The 17,247-nt window shown below is 38.1% G+C and overlaps 1 protein-coding gene across 4 annotated transcripts in view; it reads right to left on the reverse strand.

The window, feature by feature from the left end:
* Positions 1 to 17,247, reverse strand: part of eEF1gamma (elongation factor 1-gamma) — a 163,702-nt gene that overhangs the window by 52,766 nt on the left and 93,689 nt on the right. Inside the window, exons 7-8 of one of the 4 annotated variants that reach the window (XM_070088135.1) lie at positions 4,081 to 4,171; positions 3,165 to 3,215 (exon numbers count right to left, since the gene is read on the reverse strand). The exons of 1 other annotated variant lie outside the window; for it this stretch is intronic. In XM_070088135.1, the coding sequence (XP_069944236.1) occupies positions 3,180 to 3,215; positions 4,081 to 4,171 (127 nt within the window). In that variant the 3' untranslated portion in view covers positions 3,165 to 3,179. Of the gene's footprint in view, positions 1 to 3,164; positions 3,216 to 4,047; positions 4,172 to 17,247 lie in introns of those variants that run through there. 2 more of the 4 variants (XM_070088134.1, XM_070088133.1) reach the window with 2 other exon arrangements.

Genomic DNA, 17,247 nt, shown 5'->3' on the forward strand with positions numbered 1-17,247 from the left:
ATAAGAAATATTCTAAGATGACTTTAGAATGAATTAGTAACATTAACCCTTTCACTGTTGAGTCCCCTGCTCACAAACTTGCTCTCAGTGTCGAAGAATTTAAAAAAAAATTCTTATGGCACGATAAGAGAATCTTTTCCTGATGGTAATGACAACAAAAGTACGAAATTTGATGGAAAACTTATGGAATTACTCTCTCGCAAAGTTAGTGGTCTTGGCAATATTTACGCATTGATAATTCTGCCCACTTTGAGCCCTATTTTCAGCCAATCCCATTGTTCCAGTTGACGAAACTCGTAGCTATTTCACTAGAACTCCTTTTCTTATATCGACCGAGTACGAGAAACCACAACTACAAAAAGTGATCAGAAATTTGTAATTCGGCTAATTTCATACACAATTCAAGGAAGGCCAATTTCAACAGAGGGTTGAGAATTAACAATGCAAACATTCTTGGCGCTATCATTTTCTCTTCATTAGTCATGTCTCCAGGCCCCTCTTTTATTACAGTTGCTTTCCATTTTGAATTTTTATTCACAGATCATAGAAGATTTACTGTTATGCAGACTGCTGCATTATTGTACAAATGGTATAAATAATATCAGCGCATTTGTGAAAGCATGTCAGACCCACCAGTTGACGTGTAGTGGACACAATGTGATTTCTTTACTCTTGAACATCTGCAAAAATTGAACACTTCCACTACTTTGAGCTCAATATCGAGGTATTTTTAGTCCGTAAACCATTCAAAATGATTACTAGTTCTGTAACATATCTTCCATTCTATCAAATGAAACCAAGAAATGGAGAATACAACCATAAATACCACACGAAAATACACCACAGCCTGCTTTAAACAAAAAACACGTCAGTTTTTTTTTTTATTATGAACAGCATGCTGCAGGATTTTTTTATACTGTGTACAATGACCACTCAAGACTCATTCTGTCGTATGTAGGCCTACCAGCTTTTTCCCCGCAAGATTTGAAGCAGCTAGAATCTTGGTATACTAATATGGGATCGACAGTGAAAGGGTTAAACTACAGGAAAGCCTACGTCTATAATATATAGGAAATTAATATTTACAGGAATCTTTCGCTACTAACAACGTGCCTAAAATTAAGCATTACATTAGGATTTATTCTACAATATCTATTAAGTGAAGATGCTATTTAGTTGCATACCGCAAAATGTAAACTAGCAAACTGACAGATCTGAACTGTACACTGTTAGATTTATATTTTACAATAAAATTTAGCATATACAGTGGAACCTCAAAAATCGAACTTAATCAGTTCCAGGAGCTAGTTCTAATTTCGAAAAGTCTGAAATTCGAATCAATATTTCCCATAAGAAATAATGGAAATACAATTAATCCGTTTCAGAAACCCAAAAATATTCACACAAAAAATACATTTTATAGAGATTAATTACAGTTTGACATACAAAATAACATACATATAAAATAATACAATACATACATATAATATAAAATAACATTTTTACTTACCTTTATTGAAGATTGGTGATGGCATCTGGAAGATAGGGAGGAGGAGAGAGGGAGTTGGGGTTAGTGTTTGGAAGGAGAATCCCCCTCCATGAGGACTTCAGGTAAAGCCCTCTCTGGGGTTACTTCCCTTCTCTGTCTTTTAATGCCACTAGGACTAGCTTGCGTGTCACTGGACCCCTGTCTCACAAAATAACTGTCCACAGTCCTCTGTTTCTGGCACCTCTTTAACATTTCCCTAAAATGGGACATGGTTCTGTCACTGAACTAGTTGCAAAGATGGCTTGTTTCAGCTTGCTCAGGGTGGTACTTCTGCACAAACATTTGGACATCATTCCACTTAGCACACCAGCAACAACTTCTCAACCTCTTCAACTATTTGTGGTCCTTTTTTGGTTAGCATATTAACACCTTTCGCAACATCAGCTTCCTTGATTTGTTCTTTCTTTGCCAGGATAGAACCGATGGTCGACTTGTTTTTCCCATACATCCTGGCAAGCTCAACAAGTCTCACACCACTCTCATACTTCTGTATTATTTCCTTCTTCATAAATCTTACTTTGCTCACACTCCAACAGCACGTCAAGTATTGTAAAGTAAAAGGACACAAGTGCAACTAATGTGACATTTATTGTGGCAACGTTTCGCTCTCCAGGAGCTTTATCAAGCCATTACAAACAATAAAGCTCCTGGAGAGAGAAACGTTGCCACAATAAATGTCACATTAGTTGCACTTGTGTCCTTTTACTTTACATATTGTCGGTAATTCTACCAACTTTATTACACGTCAAGTATTAAAAACCATTTGTCTCCATTCACTCCTATCAAACACGCTCACGCATTCCTGCTGGAAGTCCAAGTCCCTCGGTTTTGTGTGCGAGGGGCTTGGACTTCCAGCAGGCATGCGTGAGCGTGTTTGATAGGAGTGAATGGAGACAAATGGTTTTTAACACTTGACGTGCTGTTGGAGTGTGAGCAAAGTAACATTTATGAAGGGGTTCAGGGAAACCGGCAGGCCGGACTTGAGTCCTGGAGATGGGAAGTACAGTGCCTGCACTCTGAAGGAGGGGTGTTGATGTTGCAGTTTAAAAACTGTAGTGTAAAGCACCCTTCTGGCAAGACAGTGATGGAGTGAAAGATGGTGGAAGTTTTTCTTTTTCGGGCCACCCTGCCTTGGTGGGAATCGGCCAGTGTGATGATAAAAAAAAATAAAAATTCACATCTATGGTGTTTCTCACTTTCTTTACCACAGAGGTACCACTAGCAAGTTTCTTTGGGCCCATGGCAGCTTATTTCACAGTCCCAAAGCACTAAACACAACGAAATAATCGTAAAATGTGTGAATGAGAGTGCAGGTTAGTGTTCACTCAAGCATAAACAAAGCTCGACTGCTCACGGCGCCTGCGCAGGGATGTGGACAGAGCGGGCCAGCGGACAGGTCCTGTACCCGGTGGTCCAAAATTTGAAACGCGTTCGATTTTTGGTACACAGTTTGTCCGAAAAAATGGTCTTATTTTCAAAACATTCGATAATTGGTACGTTCGATTTTCAAGGTTCCACTGTAATATATATACTACACATACATATGTATAACTACAAATTAATTATACATACATATAATCACAAATTATATATGTATTAGTATAAATAAATGTGCTTTATCAACTGAACTCTACCTCTCAGTTAATTGGCACTTCTGAAACCTTATCTGAAAAGAAAACACATATTTTATCTATTACAGATTTTCTCCTTGTAACTCGAGGTTTCCCAAACTGATTTTGTTGACTTAATATTTGCTCCAATAGCTCTTTTCCCCCTTGAGAATATGCAGCCTTTAAATGGCCGAGGGTCAGTCCTGACCTGCCTATAGTTTCAGCCATGCTACTGGACAAATTATTTGAGGTAACAAGGGGAGCCAGTGTCTCTGAATTTATTCTTCCTTTGTCTTCATATTCTATAAGCTCAACAAATGACTGACAGGTAAAAGAATAATCCTTTATATTAAAATCTGAACTATTTTGAGCTTTAGTTACTAACTTTTGCAAGGCTTGTACATCTGCTAGAGCATTATGAGCATCATAGGATTCCATTAAAATTTTGGACACTAATGTCTCTTGCTTGTGATTTTCAAGATCTGGGTAGATTCTTCTGAACAATGGAAGTGTGTCTACAAACCCCACTACTAACTCTTTCAGTGTATTTTCTAGTCTATATCTCTTGACAACATTCAAAAGTTTTCGTGAATCAAATCTGAAACAATTGTGTGCTACTAGTGTAACAGGTGCTACAGGTTTTAACCATGTGAAGAACAGTTCTAGCACCTTCTCTGGATTTACAGTTTCAACTTTCTTATCATGCTGATATAATGATCCAGATTTGTAGGTCAACCCTGTGATTTGAGTGGCATGCCAAGCAACAGGCTTAAAGGGCAAAACATATTGATTGAAGTGCTTGTTCCCCATCACAGCTGACAGCTGGACTATGTCACAATCCCTTTCAAATCCAGTACTTTCAATATCAAAAAACACCAAATGAAATACATTTTCTATATGCTTCAACAAGACCTTCTCTACCAGTGAAGGAACCAAAGTGTGATCTGGAGTCAACCCACTTCCATCTAGGCTGGGCTGTCCATCCCCAAGCTGGGCACTATTCTCATTCAACCTAAAACACAATATATTTCTAAGAAACTTTCCCAATAAAAACTTTCCTCATAAATAATGCATTAAACACTCTTATTTGCCTGCAAGGTTATCATTAACTGATAAAATTAAATACAAAATAAACTGGACTGCCACATCCTGGCAACTTGGTAAGAAGCCTAGAAAGTGACCGATACAGACAGGGCAAGCCTTTTGTTTCACTCTGCGGAGCTTCGTCAAGTACAGAAATAAATCCACGAATGCTACCCTTTAAGGCACACAGAATCAGGACAAGTCATAGTCATACCATAACTGGTGAGAAATGACCTGTGGTAAGTATTTGGTTGAAATGTTTTCTTTGCTGGTCAAGGATAACATGGACTGAGGTCTGCCAGGGTTGCTAAGATAGATAATGCCTGTTTTGAGGCACCACCTGGTACTTTCCTGGATTACTAATTTATACCCCAAATGATACTGTGTGAATGAAGGCTCTGATGAAACACAGGCACTGTTAGCCTCATCTATCCTGCATGAATATTTATCTTCCTATAGGCTTGTTAGAATACTGTAGGCTGTCTCGCCAACAGAATTTATTATAGCAACAGCATGGAATATTGTAAACAACTGATGCTATCACAGCTGTGTTGCAGACTTTGCTTACTATCTGTTCTAATGGTTAGCATACCCACCCCAAGGACAGCTTTGCAGAGTATCAAACTGAAATAACCATGTGCTATGGGTACAGCTAAGAGAATGATGCATCAGTCTGGCTATTATCCCCTGAGCTTTCATACATGGTAAGAACATTAAATTTGAAAAAAAAAAAAAAAATGGTAAAAATTCAGAGGTAAAAGCATTATACTTGTCATCAAGGTAATCCCAGCTACAAATCCCAAGGGCTTTGAGGAAAAAGCCAATAATCCATCTCTAGGCATTTAAAGGTAAACATTGGCCAGTACTGCACTCATGAGGATCTAATAGCCGTGTCTAAATGGTTAGTAAAGAGGAAGATTTGTGTTGCTAGAAACCCCCCATGGAAAAGAAATGACCTGCTTAATGGGGATGAGTGAAAAGGTAAGCTGTACCTATGCTGGCAATCTGACAACCTGCCAGCATGACTTTACGATGTTCATATCAGAGGAAAAAAAACTATCTTGTTTCTTGGAGTATAGAAGGTAGCATTAATGATTGTTTCTACACTTGATAAAGCTACACCAAGAGCAAAATGCCAATAAATAAAAACCTCACACTGTCCACCGATTTAACCATACCCTACATCAGCTTTTCCCCATGACATTACCTCCCTTCCCAGTATATTTTCAATCAAAATAATTATATCAACATTATGACAAATCAATACCTATCTTTATACAAACTGGCAAGAAAAAAAAACAAGTACTAATACTTTAGAACATCAAAATCATTTAAGTATTTCAGTCATTTCATGAACAATGAACAAGTTACTTATCCTAATTTTATGATTCATTCCCACAACAGCTTCACCCAGTTTAAATTTTCGTTCTTATACACACTCCACATTCATAATTGCCCTCAGCTTACCTCTTTACCTCAAATTCATTGTATATACTACATCATATTCAACATAATTATACCATCTAAATTTTTACTCTCCATCTTTCCAAAACGTTACCATTCCACCCATAAATCACATGAAAGTCTTAACCTTTTAACTATGTCCAATGTACTAGCACACATGTGATGACTGTGAAGTATTAGTCAAAAAAATTTTGTGCCTTCAAATACACCACCTTCCAATATTGCTGACCTCAGTTCAACTGTCTGGATCTTCTACAACCTTCTCATGCCATAGGGAAAAAATTAAGACCAGGAAGGTCCTTGCAGTGCCATCATGGAGTAACACTGCCTAACCAGTATAAGTAAATGAATCCAGAACCCAGCCCCCGCCACCAGTTTCCCTAACAGGAAACAGGGTTAGGAACTGCCAGGAAGATGCCTCTTTTATTTCAAATTTATTAGAATTTAATGATACTAACATTAGACTTCATCCATAAATCCAATAATCAATCAGTTAGCCAATGATAATCCAATGCAATAAAATTCATTTTTTTTTTCATAAATATTACACCATGAAACAATTTTAATACAAGATTCCCTTGTAAATACATTTTAATGTTAGGAAGGCATACACGTGTTATGGACAAAATTTACATTATGTTTGCACTCAGCAGCCACTTTATTACATGCATCTGCTCATTTATAAAAATATCAAATCGGCTATTAAATGACCATGCAGACATGGTCAAAGGGTTGTTTTTGTTCAGACCAAACATCAGAATGGGTTAGAAATATGATCGAAGTGACAGTGGAATGACTGTGGTGCCAGATGGGGCATTTGAGCATAACAAAAACTGCTGATCTGGGATTTTCATGCACAACAGTCTCTAAGGGTTACAGAGAATGGACTAAAAATATATCCAGTGAGAAGCAGTTCTCTGGGAAAAACCACCTTAGTTAATGATAGGTGTCAAGAGTTCTAGGTACTAGGTTGGTAGACAGCAACGACTCAGGGAGGTACTAACATCCTGCCAAGTGTAAAATGGAAGCCTGTACTTGTTTTACATGATTGCTGGTGTCTTTTCTGTCTCAAGCAAGCAACACTTCAGGTACATCTTGCTACCTATGCTTCCGCTTAGGTCACACTATACATACATATACAATAAGGCCCCGCTTTACGGCGTTTCGCCTTACGGCGTTCAGCTAATATGGCGATGTCAAATTATGACCAAAATTTGCTATACGGCAAGCGGTCTTTCAAATACGGCGCCCCCCCACCCGGTTTGTTTACATTTTCCGTGACATCTATTATGTCAGGAAACTTGCCAAAATTTCAAGTTTTAAAGTTACTGCATATTTTATACGTACTCTGATAATTATACTTATGTGTACCTGTACCTAAATATACTTACACACTGTGCTGGTGTGCAGGTACACATTAAAATCGCTAAGTCTCTCTACTCATGACGCCCCAATACTGCGTAATAATAATCACTCTTGGGCACACAATGTCTTATTTTACATCAATTTTACATCAATTAATTTTCATTAATCCATCTATGATATTTTCCTCAAAATTATATATGAAACCCATTACATAGCATATAAACATGATACATACACTCACAGACTAAAAATGATGTAAATCTGAGATTTGTTTACAAAGCAGCTGTGAGAGGTAGTGTCAGAAGAATTACGTTTTCTCTAGTCAAACACCGGGGGGTAACTGTAGAAAAATATTCTTTTCGTATGCCTTTACTCTATATATAGCAATTCATGACCCTTGTGGGTTTAGTGCTTTTTATTATAATAATAATATTATAATTATTATTAATATTAATAATAATGATATCTTCATTCACTCTAAAAATGGTGTGTTGCTGTTTGTTACAACTTGTACACAATGTAAGAGTATTTGTATTGTGAGGTAGTTATTATTATAATAAAAAAAATATTGAGGTAAATGTTTTACAAACTCACAAACGTACATGAATGAACTAAAAGTACACACACATTAATACACATTTATTTCGCCTGACCAAGTGATCGCCCACTACCTGTTCAGCTGGTGTTCTTACATTGTCTCAACTCTGTATCTCGTTCTCTCTCTCGTTTACTCTTTCGTTAACTAGTTGGCTCTCAATGACGATGGTGTCTAAGGTTAGATGTGATAAAAAGAGAAGTCGTAAGCCTCTTGCTTTAAGTGCCAAGTTAGAGGATGATCGTGTGCCATTCTGATTTTATTCAATAAACACCCTACCACTCACCTCTCACACATTAATATTAATATTTTAAGGTAAGTAATAAGTGTACTCTGTGTGTATCTTACCTTATATTGTGTTTTTAATGCCTATTTCTATTGCTAACTTAATATAAGTTAGTGTAAACTTGTTGTCTGGCATTTATTGCATATTTTGTGTGCTCTGATAATAATACTTGTGCACCTGTGTGGTAGCCAGGTGGAGGGACAACATTATGTTTTCTCTGCTCAGCCATCAGAGAAAACGTATGAATCTGCGTTTGGCCCAACCACTCCCCCACTCCGCTTTTGTTTACAATTTTCGGCATGAATTATTCATTAATTCTACCTTCGTTTATGATGGCATCTAAAGGTAGTCGTTAGAAATTATTAAATTCAGTCAACACAGTATGTCGATGTTAATAATATGGCTCTGGGCCACAGTGTAGGTAGCCGGTAGGTGTAGCCCAGGCAGACTACACCTACCGGCTACCTACACTGACTTCCTACAAATAAATACTACTCACCTCTCTTCCTTTATTAAGCCTACACATATTTTAAGGTAAATAATGAGTGTACTGTATGTGTATTTTACCTCTCTGGGATGTTTTAAATATTGTATATTAAGTATGAGACGGGGAGCCAGGGCTATCTGCACCTGACTTCCTACAAATAAGTACTACTCACCTCTCTCCCTACATTAAGATTACAAATACTTTAAGTAATGAATTTACTGTGAATGTATTTTACTTTGTGTGTTTTTAATGCCTAGTTCTATTACTAACCTAATATAATTTAGTGTAAACTTGTTGTCTGGCATTTATATGCATTTATAAATGGGAAAAAAATGGCGTTCTGCCTTCCGGCGATGTCTGCTTTCCGGGGACAGCCTGGAACCTAACCCGCCATATAAGTGGGGCCCTACTGTACAAGCATATATATACACCTCCCCCCTCTGGGTTTCCTTCTACGTACAGTAGGGCCCCACTTATACGGCAGGTTAGGTTCCAGGCTACCGCCATAAAGCGGAAATCGCCGTAAAGTGGAACACCCTTTTTTTCCACTTATAAATGTATACAAATACTAGATAAGTTTACACTAACATATATTAAGTTAGCAATAGAACTAGGTATCAAAAAACAATAAAAAAGTACAATACACACACAGTGCACTCATTACTTACCTTAAAATATTTATAGTCTTAATCTAGGGTGAGACAAGTAGTATTTATTGTAAGAAATCAAGTGTGGTATGTATGGTAGTCAGCCGGGCTACCATACTAGGCCACCCCACCTACACATAATATTCTATTACATTTAACCCCTTCAGGGTCCAAGGCCCAAATCTGAAGTGGTGCCCCAGTGTCCAAGAATTTTCAAAAAAAAAAAAAAAAATTTATTTTTTCTGATGAAATGGTAGAGAATCTTTTTGCGAAGGTAATAAAACAAAAAGTACGAAATTTGATGGAAAACTGACGAAATTATGCTCTCGCGAATTTTGATGTGTCAGCGATATTTACGAATCGGCGATTTTGCCGACTTTGACTTCCATTTTAGGCCAATTACATCATTCCAGTCAACCAAATTCTTAGCTATTTTACTAGTATTACTTCTATTCTATCGATTGAGCACAAGAAATCGCCAAGTCAACTGGTTCAACTACAAAATAAAGTGATTGGAAATTGGTAATTTGGCCAATTTAACACAAAGTTCAAAATATTCCAATTTCAAAATAGCATCCAGAATAAACAATGTAGGCATTCCTGGCACTAAACTAACTTTTCCTCGGTTCATTAGTTACGTTTTGAGGCTTTACAAATAAATCCCATTTTTATTTTTTATTTACATAATGAATTTTTATTCACACCAAAAAATAGAAGATTTACTGTTATGCAATATTGTAATAATTGTATAAATATCATCACCACATTTGTGAATGTGTATTAGATCCACCAGCTGGCGTGTATTAGACGTGTGAGGTCGTTTGTTTACTCTTGAACATCGACAAAAATTTAACATTTCCGCTACTTTGAGCTCAGTTTCAAGCCATTTCCAGTGCTAAAACCAATCAAAATCATCTCTATTTCTGTAATATGTCTTCCATTCTATCAAATGAGACCAAGAAATTGCAAATACAACTATAAAAAACATACGAAAAAACACTGCAAAGTTGCTGTTTTAATCGAAAATCTTGGTTTCAGTTTTTTTCTCTCATTATACACAGTGTGCTGCAGGATTTGTTTTATGTGGTGCACACATACCACATAGATGTATTCTCTCATATCTAGACCCAAGTGTACCACTCACAGTTTATCAGAGTGAGCTGAGCTCATGACGTAGATCTACGGTTTGGACACTGAACGCAAAGCCGTAGATCTACGGGACGGACCCTGAAAGGGTTAAGCATCCCAGAGCGATAAAATCCATATACAGTTTACTCATTACTTACCTTAAAATATTTGTAGTCTTAATCTAGGGTGAGATGAGTAGTATTTGTTGTAAAAAATCAAGTGTGGAATGTATGGTAGTCAGCCAGGCTACCATACCAGGCCAACCCACCCACACATATATTCTATGATATTTAAGCATCCCAGAGCAATAAAATGTATATACAGTTCACTCATTACTTACCTTAAAATATTTGTTGTCTTAATGTAGGGTCAGAAGTAAATGAAATAAAACAAATAAATGAGAAAGAGAAAGAATGAGTGCATGAGAGAGGACAGGCGCAGAGTTATGTAAACAAACCAGGGAAGGTAAGTTTTGTAAACAAACAAAGTGTACACGTCTGGTTTGTGTACAAGTTACATTGTGTACAGGTTGTCTCTACATTGATACGGTAGAATAAATAAAGAAGAACACTCCCATTCTCATGTAATATCATTTTGAGAAGAAATGATGCTATGAGTGAAGGCAATGGAAATAAGTCACTGTGACTTTTTTGGGTTATCCTGGGTTCTCTACACATATGCTGTTATTTATGATAATCTGTGTAACTATTTGTGTATGCCTGAATAAACTAACATACATACGAAAAGAATAATTTTCTACAGTTACCCCTAGTAACACATTTTCTCTTGTGTTAGATTAGAGAAAATGTTAATCTTGCCATCACTTGTACAAGTTATCTGGCTACCACATCTCATATTTATGTTTATTTATTCTATTGTGGGGTGTATTTATCATCTTTATATGTTATGTATCATGTTTATTATATAATTTTGAAAAAAATATCATGGATGGATTAATGAAAATGTGTATATTAACGTAATATACGATATTTAATGAGACTCGGTGATCATTATTATTATTATTATTTCTAATATGGCGTCACTTGTGCAAGTCGTCTACTACCACATCTCATATTTATGTTTATTCTACTGCAGGGTGTATTGATCATATTTATATGTTGTGCATCATGTTTATTATATAATTTTGAAAAAATATAGATGGATTAATGAAAATGTGTATATTAACGTAATATACGACATTTAAATGAGACTGGGTGATTATTATTATCATTACTAATATGATGTCTGGAGACATAAGACACTCTTACTGATTTTAATGTGTACCTGCATGCCAGCACAGTGTGTAAGTTTATTTAGGTACAGGTATACATAAGTATAATTATCAGAGTACATATAAAATATGATATAACTTTTAAAAACATAATGGAGAGACTTAGTGCTTACGGATCTCGGAGAATGTAAACAAACCAGGTGGGGCACGGTGACCGTATTAGAAAGTCAGGTGGGGGGAGCCGTATAGCGAGTTTTGGTCATAATTTGAAATGACTGTATTAGCAGAAAGCCGTAAAGCAGGGCCCTACTGTATTTTCTTACTAGTTCTTGTTTATTTCCTCTTATCTTCATGGAGAAGTGGAACAGAATTCTTCCTCTAAGTCATGCGTGTTGTAAGAGGTGACTAAAATGCCGGGAACAAGGGGCTAGTAACTCCTTCTCCTGTATAAATTACTAAATTTTAAGAGAGAAACCTTCATTTTTCTTTTTGGGCCACCCTGCCTCGGTGGGATATGGCCAGTTTGCTGAAAGAAGGTGTCAAGAGTAGAATGTACATACTGCTTCAAGCTGACAGGAAGGTGACAGTAACTCAGATAACCATGCGTTACAACAAAGGTATGCAGAAGAGAATCTCTGAACATACAACATGTCAAACTCTGAAGTGGATGGAATACAGCAGCAGAAAATCACACCAGGTTCCACTCCTGTCAGCTTAGAACAGGAAACTGAGGCTATAGGCTCACTAAAACTGAACAGTTAAGAGATTAGAAAAATGTTGCCTAGTTTGGATGAATAATTTCTGCTGCAACAGGCAGATGGAAGGGTCAGAATTTGGCTTAAACAGGAATCCAGGGATCCATCTTACTTCGTGTCAACAACTGGGGTTGGTGTAATGGTGTGGCTAATGCTTTCCCAACACACATTAGAACCCATAATACCAAGAGCATCATTTAAATGCCAAAGCCTATTTGAATATTGTTAACCATGTGCATCCATCAATGTCTACAGTCCACCTATCTCCCAATGGCTTCTTCCAGCAGGATAATGCATCTTGTCACAAAGCATGTTATCCTAAGCTGGTTCCACTCCAGTGGCCTCCAGTCACCAGATCTCAATCTATTAGAACACCTTTGAGATGTGGTGGAGCAAGAGATTCACATGAATGTCCAGCAACTACATACTGCTATCACGTCAACATCGCCCAGAATCTAAGGAATGTCTTCAGCACCTTGATGAATCAATGCCACTAAGAATTCAGGCTGTTTTGGGGGCAAAGGGAGGACCCTACCAAGTACTAGAAGGGTGTACCTAATGTAGTGGCCACTCAGTGTACAACCTAGGATAACCCAATACAGTAGGGCCCCGCTTTACGGTGTTCCGCTAATACAGACATTTCAAATTATGACCAAAACTCGCTATACGGCTCCCCCCACCTGACTTTCTAATACGGTCACCGCGCCCCACCCAGTTTGTTTACTTTCTCCGTGAGCTCCGTAAGCACATCTCTCCATTATGTCTGGAAATGCCAAAATTTAAAGTATTTTTAAAAGTTATTTCATATTTATTTATACAATGGAACCCCAAATATCAGCCGCTGCGTTTATCGGCCAAATCGTACATAAGCCGGTGCCTCACAAATTGCCCGTATTATACACATCAGCCCGCTTCCTGCCAAGACGCCGCTGCATAGGCGAGTCAGTCTCCTTGTGTTTCTCGGTGAATGAGCATATTCTCCACACATTCGTCCAAACATTTACTTAAAATCCATTGGCATTTGTGCTTGTTTATTAAGTGCGACTGTGAAATAAGCCACCATGGGCCCAAAGAAAGTTCCTACTAAAGTTCCTTTGGTAAAGAAAGTGGTAAACACAATGGAATTTAAGAAGAAGTTATTGAAAAATATGAGTGGTGTTGTGTTCGAGTGCTAGAACTTGCCCGGATGTATGGGAAATCCAAATCAACAATCACTTCTATCCTGACAAAGAAAGAACAAATCAAGGAAGCTGATGTGGCAAAAGGGGTAAATATGTTAACAAAAAAAAGAGATCACAAACAATGGAACATGTGGAGAGGGGCAGGGAGTGTAGCAGGGAGGCAGGGAGTGTGGAAGAGAGGCAAGAATGTAGCAGGCAGGGAGGGAAGTAACCCCAGAGAGGGCTTTGATACCTGAAGTCCTTATGGAGGGGGATTCCCCTTCCAAACAATAATCAGTCCTCCCTCTCTCCCACTCCCTGTCTTCCATAAGCCAACAAGAGTCTTCAATAAAGGTAAGTAATAGTGATTTAAATGTTCATTTATTTATTTCTCATTGTTTTGTGCATGTAAAACTATAATTAATCTAATATTTTTTGTTAATATTTTTGGATGTCTGGAACAGATTTATTGTATTTACATAATTCTTATGGGAAATACCGCTTTGAATTTAAGCCGACCTTCTGAAACGGATTACGGCCGATATTCGGGGTTCCACTGTACAGTGGACCCCCGGTTTGCGATGGCATCGGTATCCGATAAATCCGGTATTCGATACATTTTAACGTTAAAAAACCCGGTATACGCGATTCGTCCGAGACGTGTCCACGTGTGGCCTGAACTGCCCCGTGTGTGCCAGTGTTTACAAGCCAGCCAGTGCACGCACATCTAAGGATACATTCGGTACATTCCATATTATCACTGTTTTTGGTGCTTGTTTCTGCAAAATAAGTCACCATGGGCCCCAAGAAAGCTTCTAGTGCCAACCCTTCAAGAAAAAGGGTGTTAATGACTACTGAAGTGAAGAAAGAGATAATTGCAAAGTACAAAACCCCAATCAACCATCGCTACTATAGTGACCAGGAAAATGGCAATCAAGGCAATCAAGAAAGCTGTTGTTGCAAAAGGTGCAACTGTGATTACGAAACAGCGACCGCAAGTGTTAGAAGATGTTGAGAGACTGTTATTGGTGTGGATAAATGAAAAACAGATAGCAGGAGATAGCATCTCTCAAACGATCATTTGTGAAAAGGCTAGGCAGTTGCATGATGATTTGGTAAAGAAATTGCCTGCAACTAGTGCTGATGTGAGTGAATTTAAGGCCAGCAAAGGTAGGTTTGAAAGATTTAAGAATCGTAGTGGCATACATAGTGTGATTAGGCATGGTGAGGCTGCCAGTTCAGACCAAAAAGCAGCTGAAAAATATGTGAAGGAATTCAAGGATTACATAGACAGTGAAGACTTGAAACCTGAACAAGTGTTTAATTGCAACGAAACAGGCCTGTTTCGGAAGAAATTGCCAAGCAGGACCTACATTACTCAGGAGGAAAAGGCACTCCCAGGGCATAAGCCTATGAAAGACAGGCTTACTCTTCTGATAACAAAAAAAGGCACAATACCATTGACAAAGTCACACTTTGTCAATGGTCCAAGTCGGACCGAAACGTCGTCATAAGCTTCTCTCTTTATGTGCGGGTTATTTGTGTATTACTCTTCTGATGTGTGCCAATACTAGTGGCGATTGCAAAGTGAAGCCTTTATTGGTGTATCACTCAAACTCCCAGAGCATTCAGGCAAAAGAATATCCTCAAGGCTAATTTGTGTGTGCTGTGGAGATGCTGTGCTGGCGTACCTGCACGCCAGCACAGCATCTCGAGACATAAGACACTAAGAGTGTCTTATGTCTCGAGATGCCATGTTAGTAATGATAATTATAATAATCAATAATAATCAGTCTCATTAAATGTCATATATTACATTAATATACACATTTTCATCAATCCATCTATATTTTTTTCAAAATTATATAACAAACACGATACATAACATATACAGATGATAAATACACCCCACAGTAGAAGATATAAACAAATATGAGATGTGGTAGCCAGACGATTTGTACGAGTGACGGCAAGAATAACACTTTCTCTAGTCCAACATAAGAGAAAATGTGTTCCTGGGGTTAACTGTAGAAAATTATTTCTTTCATATGCCTTCACTCAGAGCATCATTTCTTCTAAAAATGGTGCTACATGAGAATGGGAGTGTTTGTCTTTATATATTCAACCTTATCAACATAGACAACTTGTACACAACGTAATCAGTACACAAACCAGACACGTATGCCTGGTTTATTTACAAAACTCGCATCCGCCTGGTTTGTTTACATAACTCCGTGCCTGTCCTTTCTCATGCACTCACTCACTCTCTCAAAAACACACACACACACACACACACACACAAAGCCGAGGTGGCCAGGAGAGCACACATGGGGGGAGCAAAGTTACTAGTTATGGGTGATTTCAATCACAAGATTGACTGGGAAAACCTGGAGCCCCAAGGGGGTCCCAAAACATGGAGAGCCAAGATGATGGACGTGGTACTGGAAAACCTCATGCATCAACATCTTAGACACACTACCAGAGAGGAGAGGAGAGGAGAGGATGAACCAGCAAGACTGGACCTTGTATTCACCTTGAGTAGTTCGGACATCGAGGATATCATTTACGAAAGGCCCCTGGGAGCTAGTGATCATGTGGTTCTGTGCTTCGACTACATAGTTGAGCTCCAAGTGGAGAGAGTAGCAGGACTAGGTTGGGAAAAACCAAACCACAAAAGGGGGAACTACTCAGGCATGAGGAACTTCCTGCAAGACATTCAGTGGGAGAGGGAACCAACAGGAAAACCAGTACAAAAAAATGGACTATGTGGCAACAAAATACAAGGAAGCAGAGGAGAGGTTTGTTCCCAAGGGAAACAGAAATAATGGGAAGAACAGAACGAGTCCTTGGTTCACCCAAGGGTGTAGGGAGGCAAAAACTAGGTGTACTAGAGAATGGAAAAGGTACAGAAGACAGAGAACTCAGGAAAATAAAGAGATTAGCTGAAGAGCCAGAAACGAATATGCACAGATAAGAAGGGAAGTGGAGTGGTTGGTACTTTTGTTTAATAAATGTATGAAAGAGGGGAAGGTACCTAGGGATTGGCAGAGAGCATGTATAGTCCCTTTATATAAAGGGAAAGGGGACAAAAGAGATTGTAAAAATTATAGAGGAATAAGTTTACCGAGTATACCAGGAAAAGTATACGGTAGAGTTATAATTGAAAGAATTAGAGGTAAGACAGAATGTAGAATTGCAGATGAGCAAGGAGGCTTCAGAGTGGGTAGGGGATGCGTAGATCAAGTGTTTACATTGAAGCATATATGTGAACAGTATTTAGATAAAGGTAGGGAAGTTTTTATTTCATTTATGGATTTAGAAAAGGCATATGATAGAGTGGATAGAGGAGCAATGTGGCAGATGTTGCAAGTTTATGGAATAGGTGGTAAGTTACTAAATGCTGTAAAGAGCTTTTATGAGGATAGTGAGGCTCAGGTTAGGGTGTGTAGAAGAGAGGGAGAATACTTCCCGGTAAAAGTAGGTCTTAGACAGGGATGTGTAATGTCACCATGGTTGTTTAATATATTTATAGATGGGGTTGTAAAAGAAGTAAATGCTAGGGTGTTCGGGAGAGGGGTGGGATTAAATTATGGGGAATCAAATTCAAAATGGGAATTGACAGAGTTACTTTTTGCTGATGATACTGTGCTTATGGGAGATTCTAAAGAAAAATTGCAAAGGTTAGTGGATGAATTTGAGAATGTGTGTAATGGTAGAAAGCTGAAAGTGAACATAGAAAAGAGTAAGGTGATGAGGGTATCAAATGATTTAAAGAAAAATTGGATATCAAATTGGGGAGGAGGAGTATGGAAGAAGCGAATGTTTTCAGATACTTGGGAGTTGACGTGTTGGCGGATGGATTTATGAAGGATGAGGTTAATCATAGA

Source organism: Cherax quadricarinatus, chromosome 2 (genome assembly GCF_038502225.1).
Source record: "Cherax quadricarinatus isolate ZL_2023a chromosome 2, ASM3850222v1, whole genome shotgun sequence".
Taxonomy (NCBI): Eukaryota; Metazoa; Arthropoda; class Malacostraca; order Decapoda; family Parastacidae; genus Cherax; species Cherax quadricarinatus.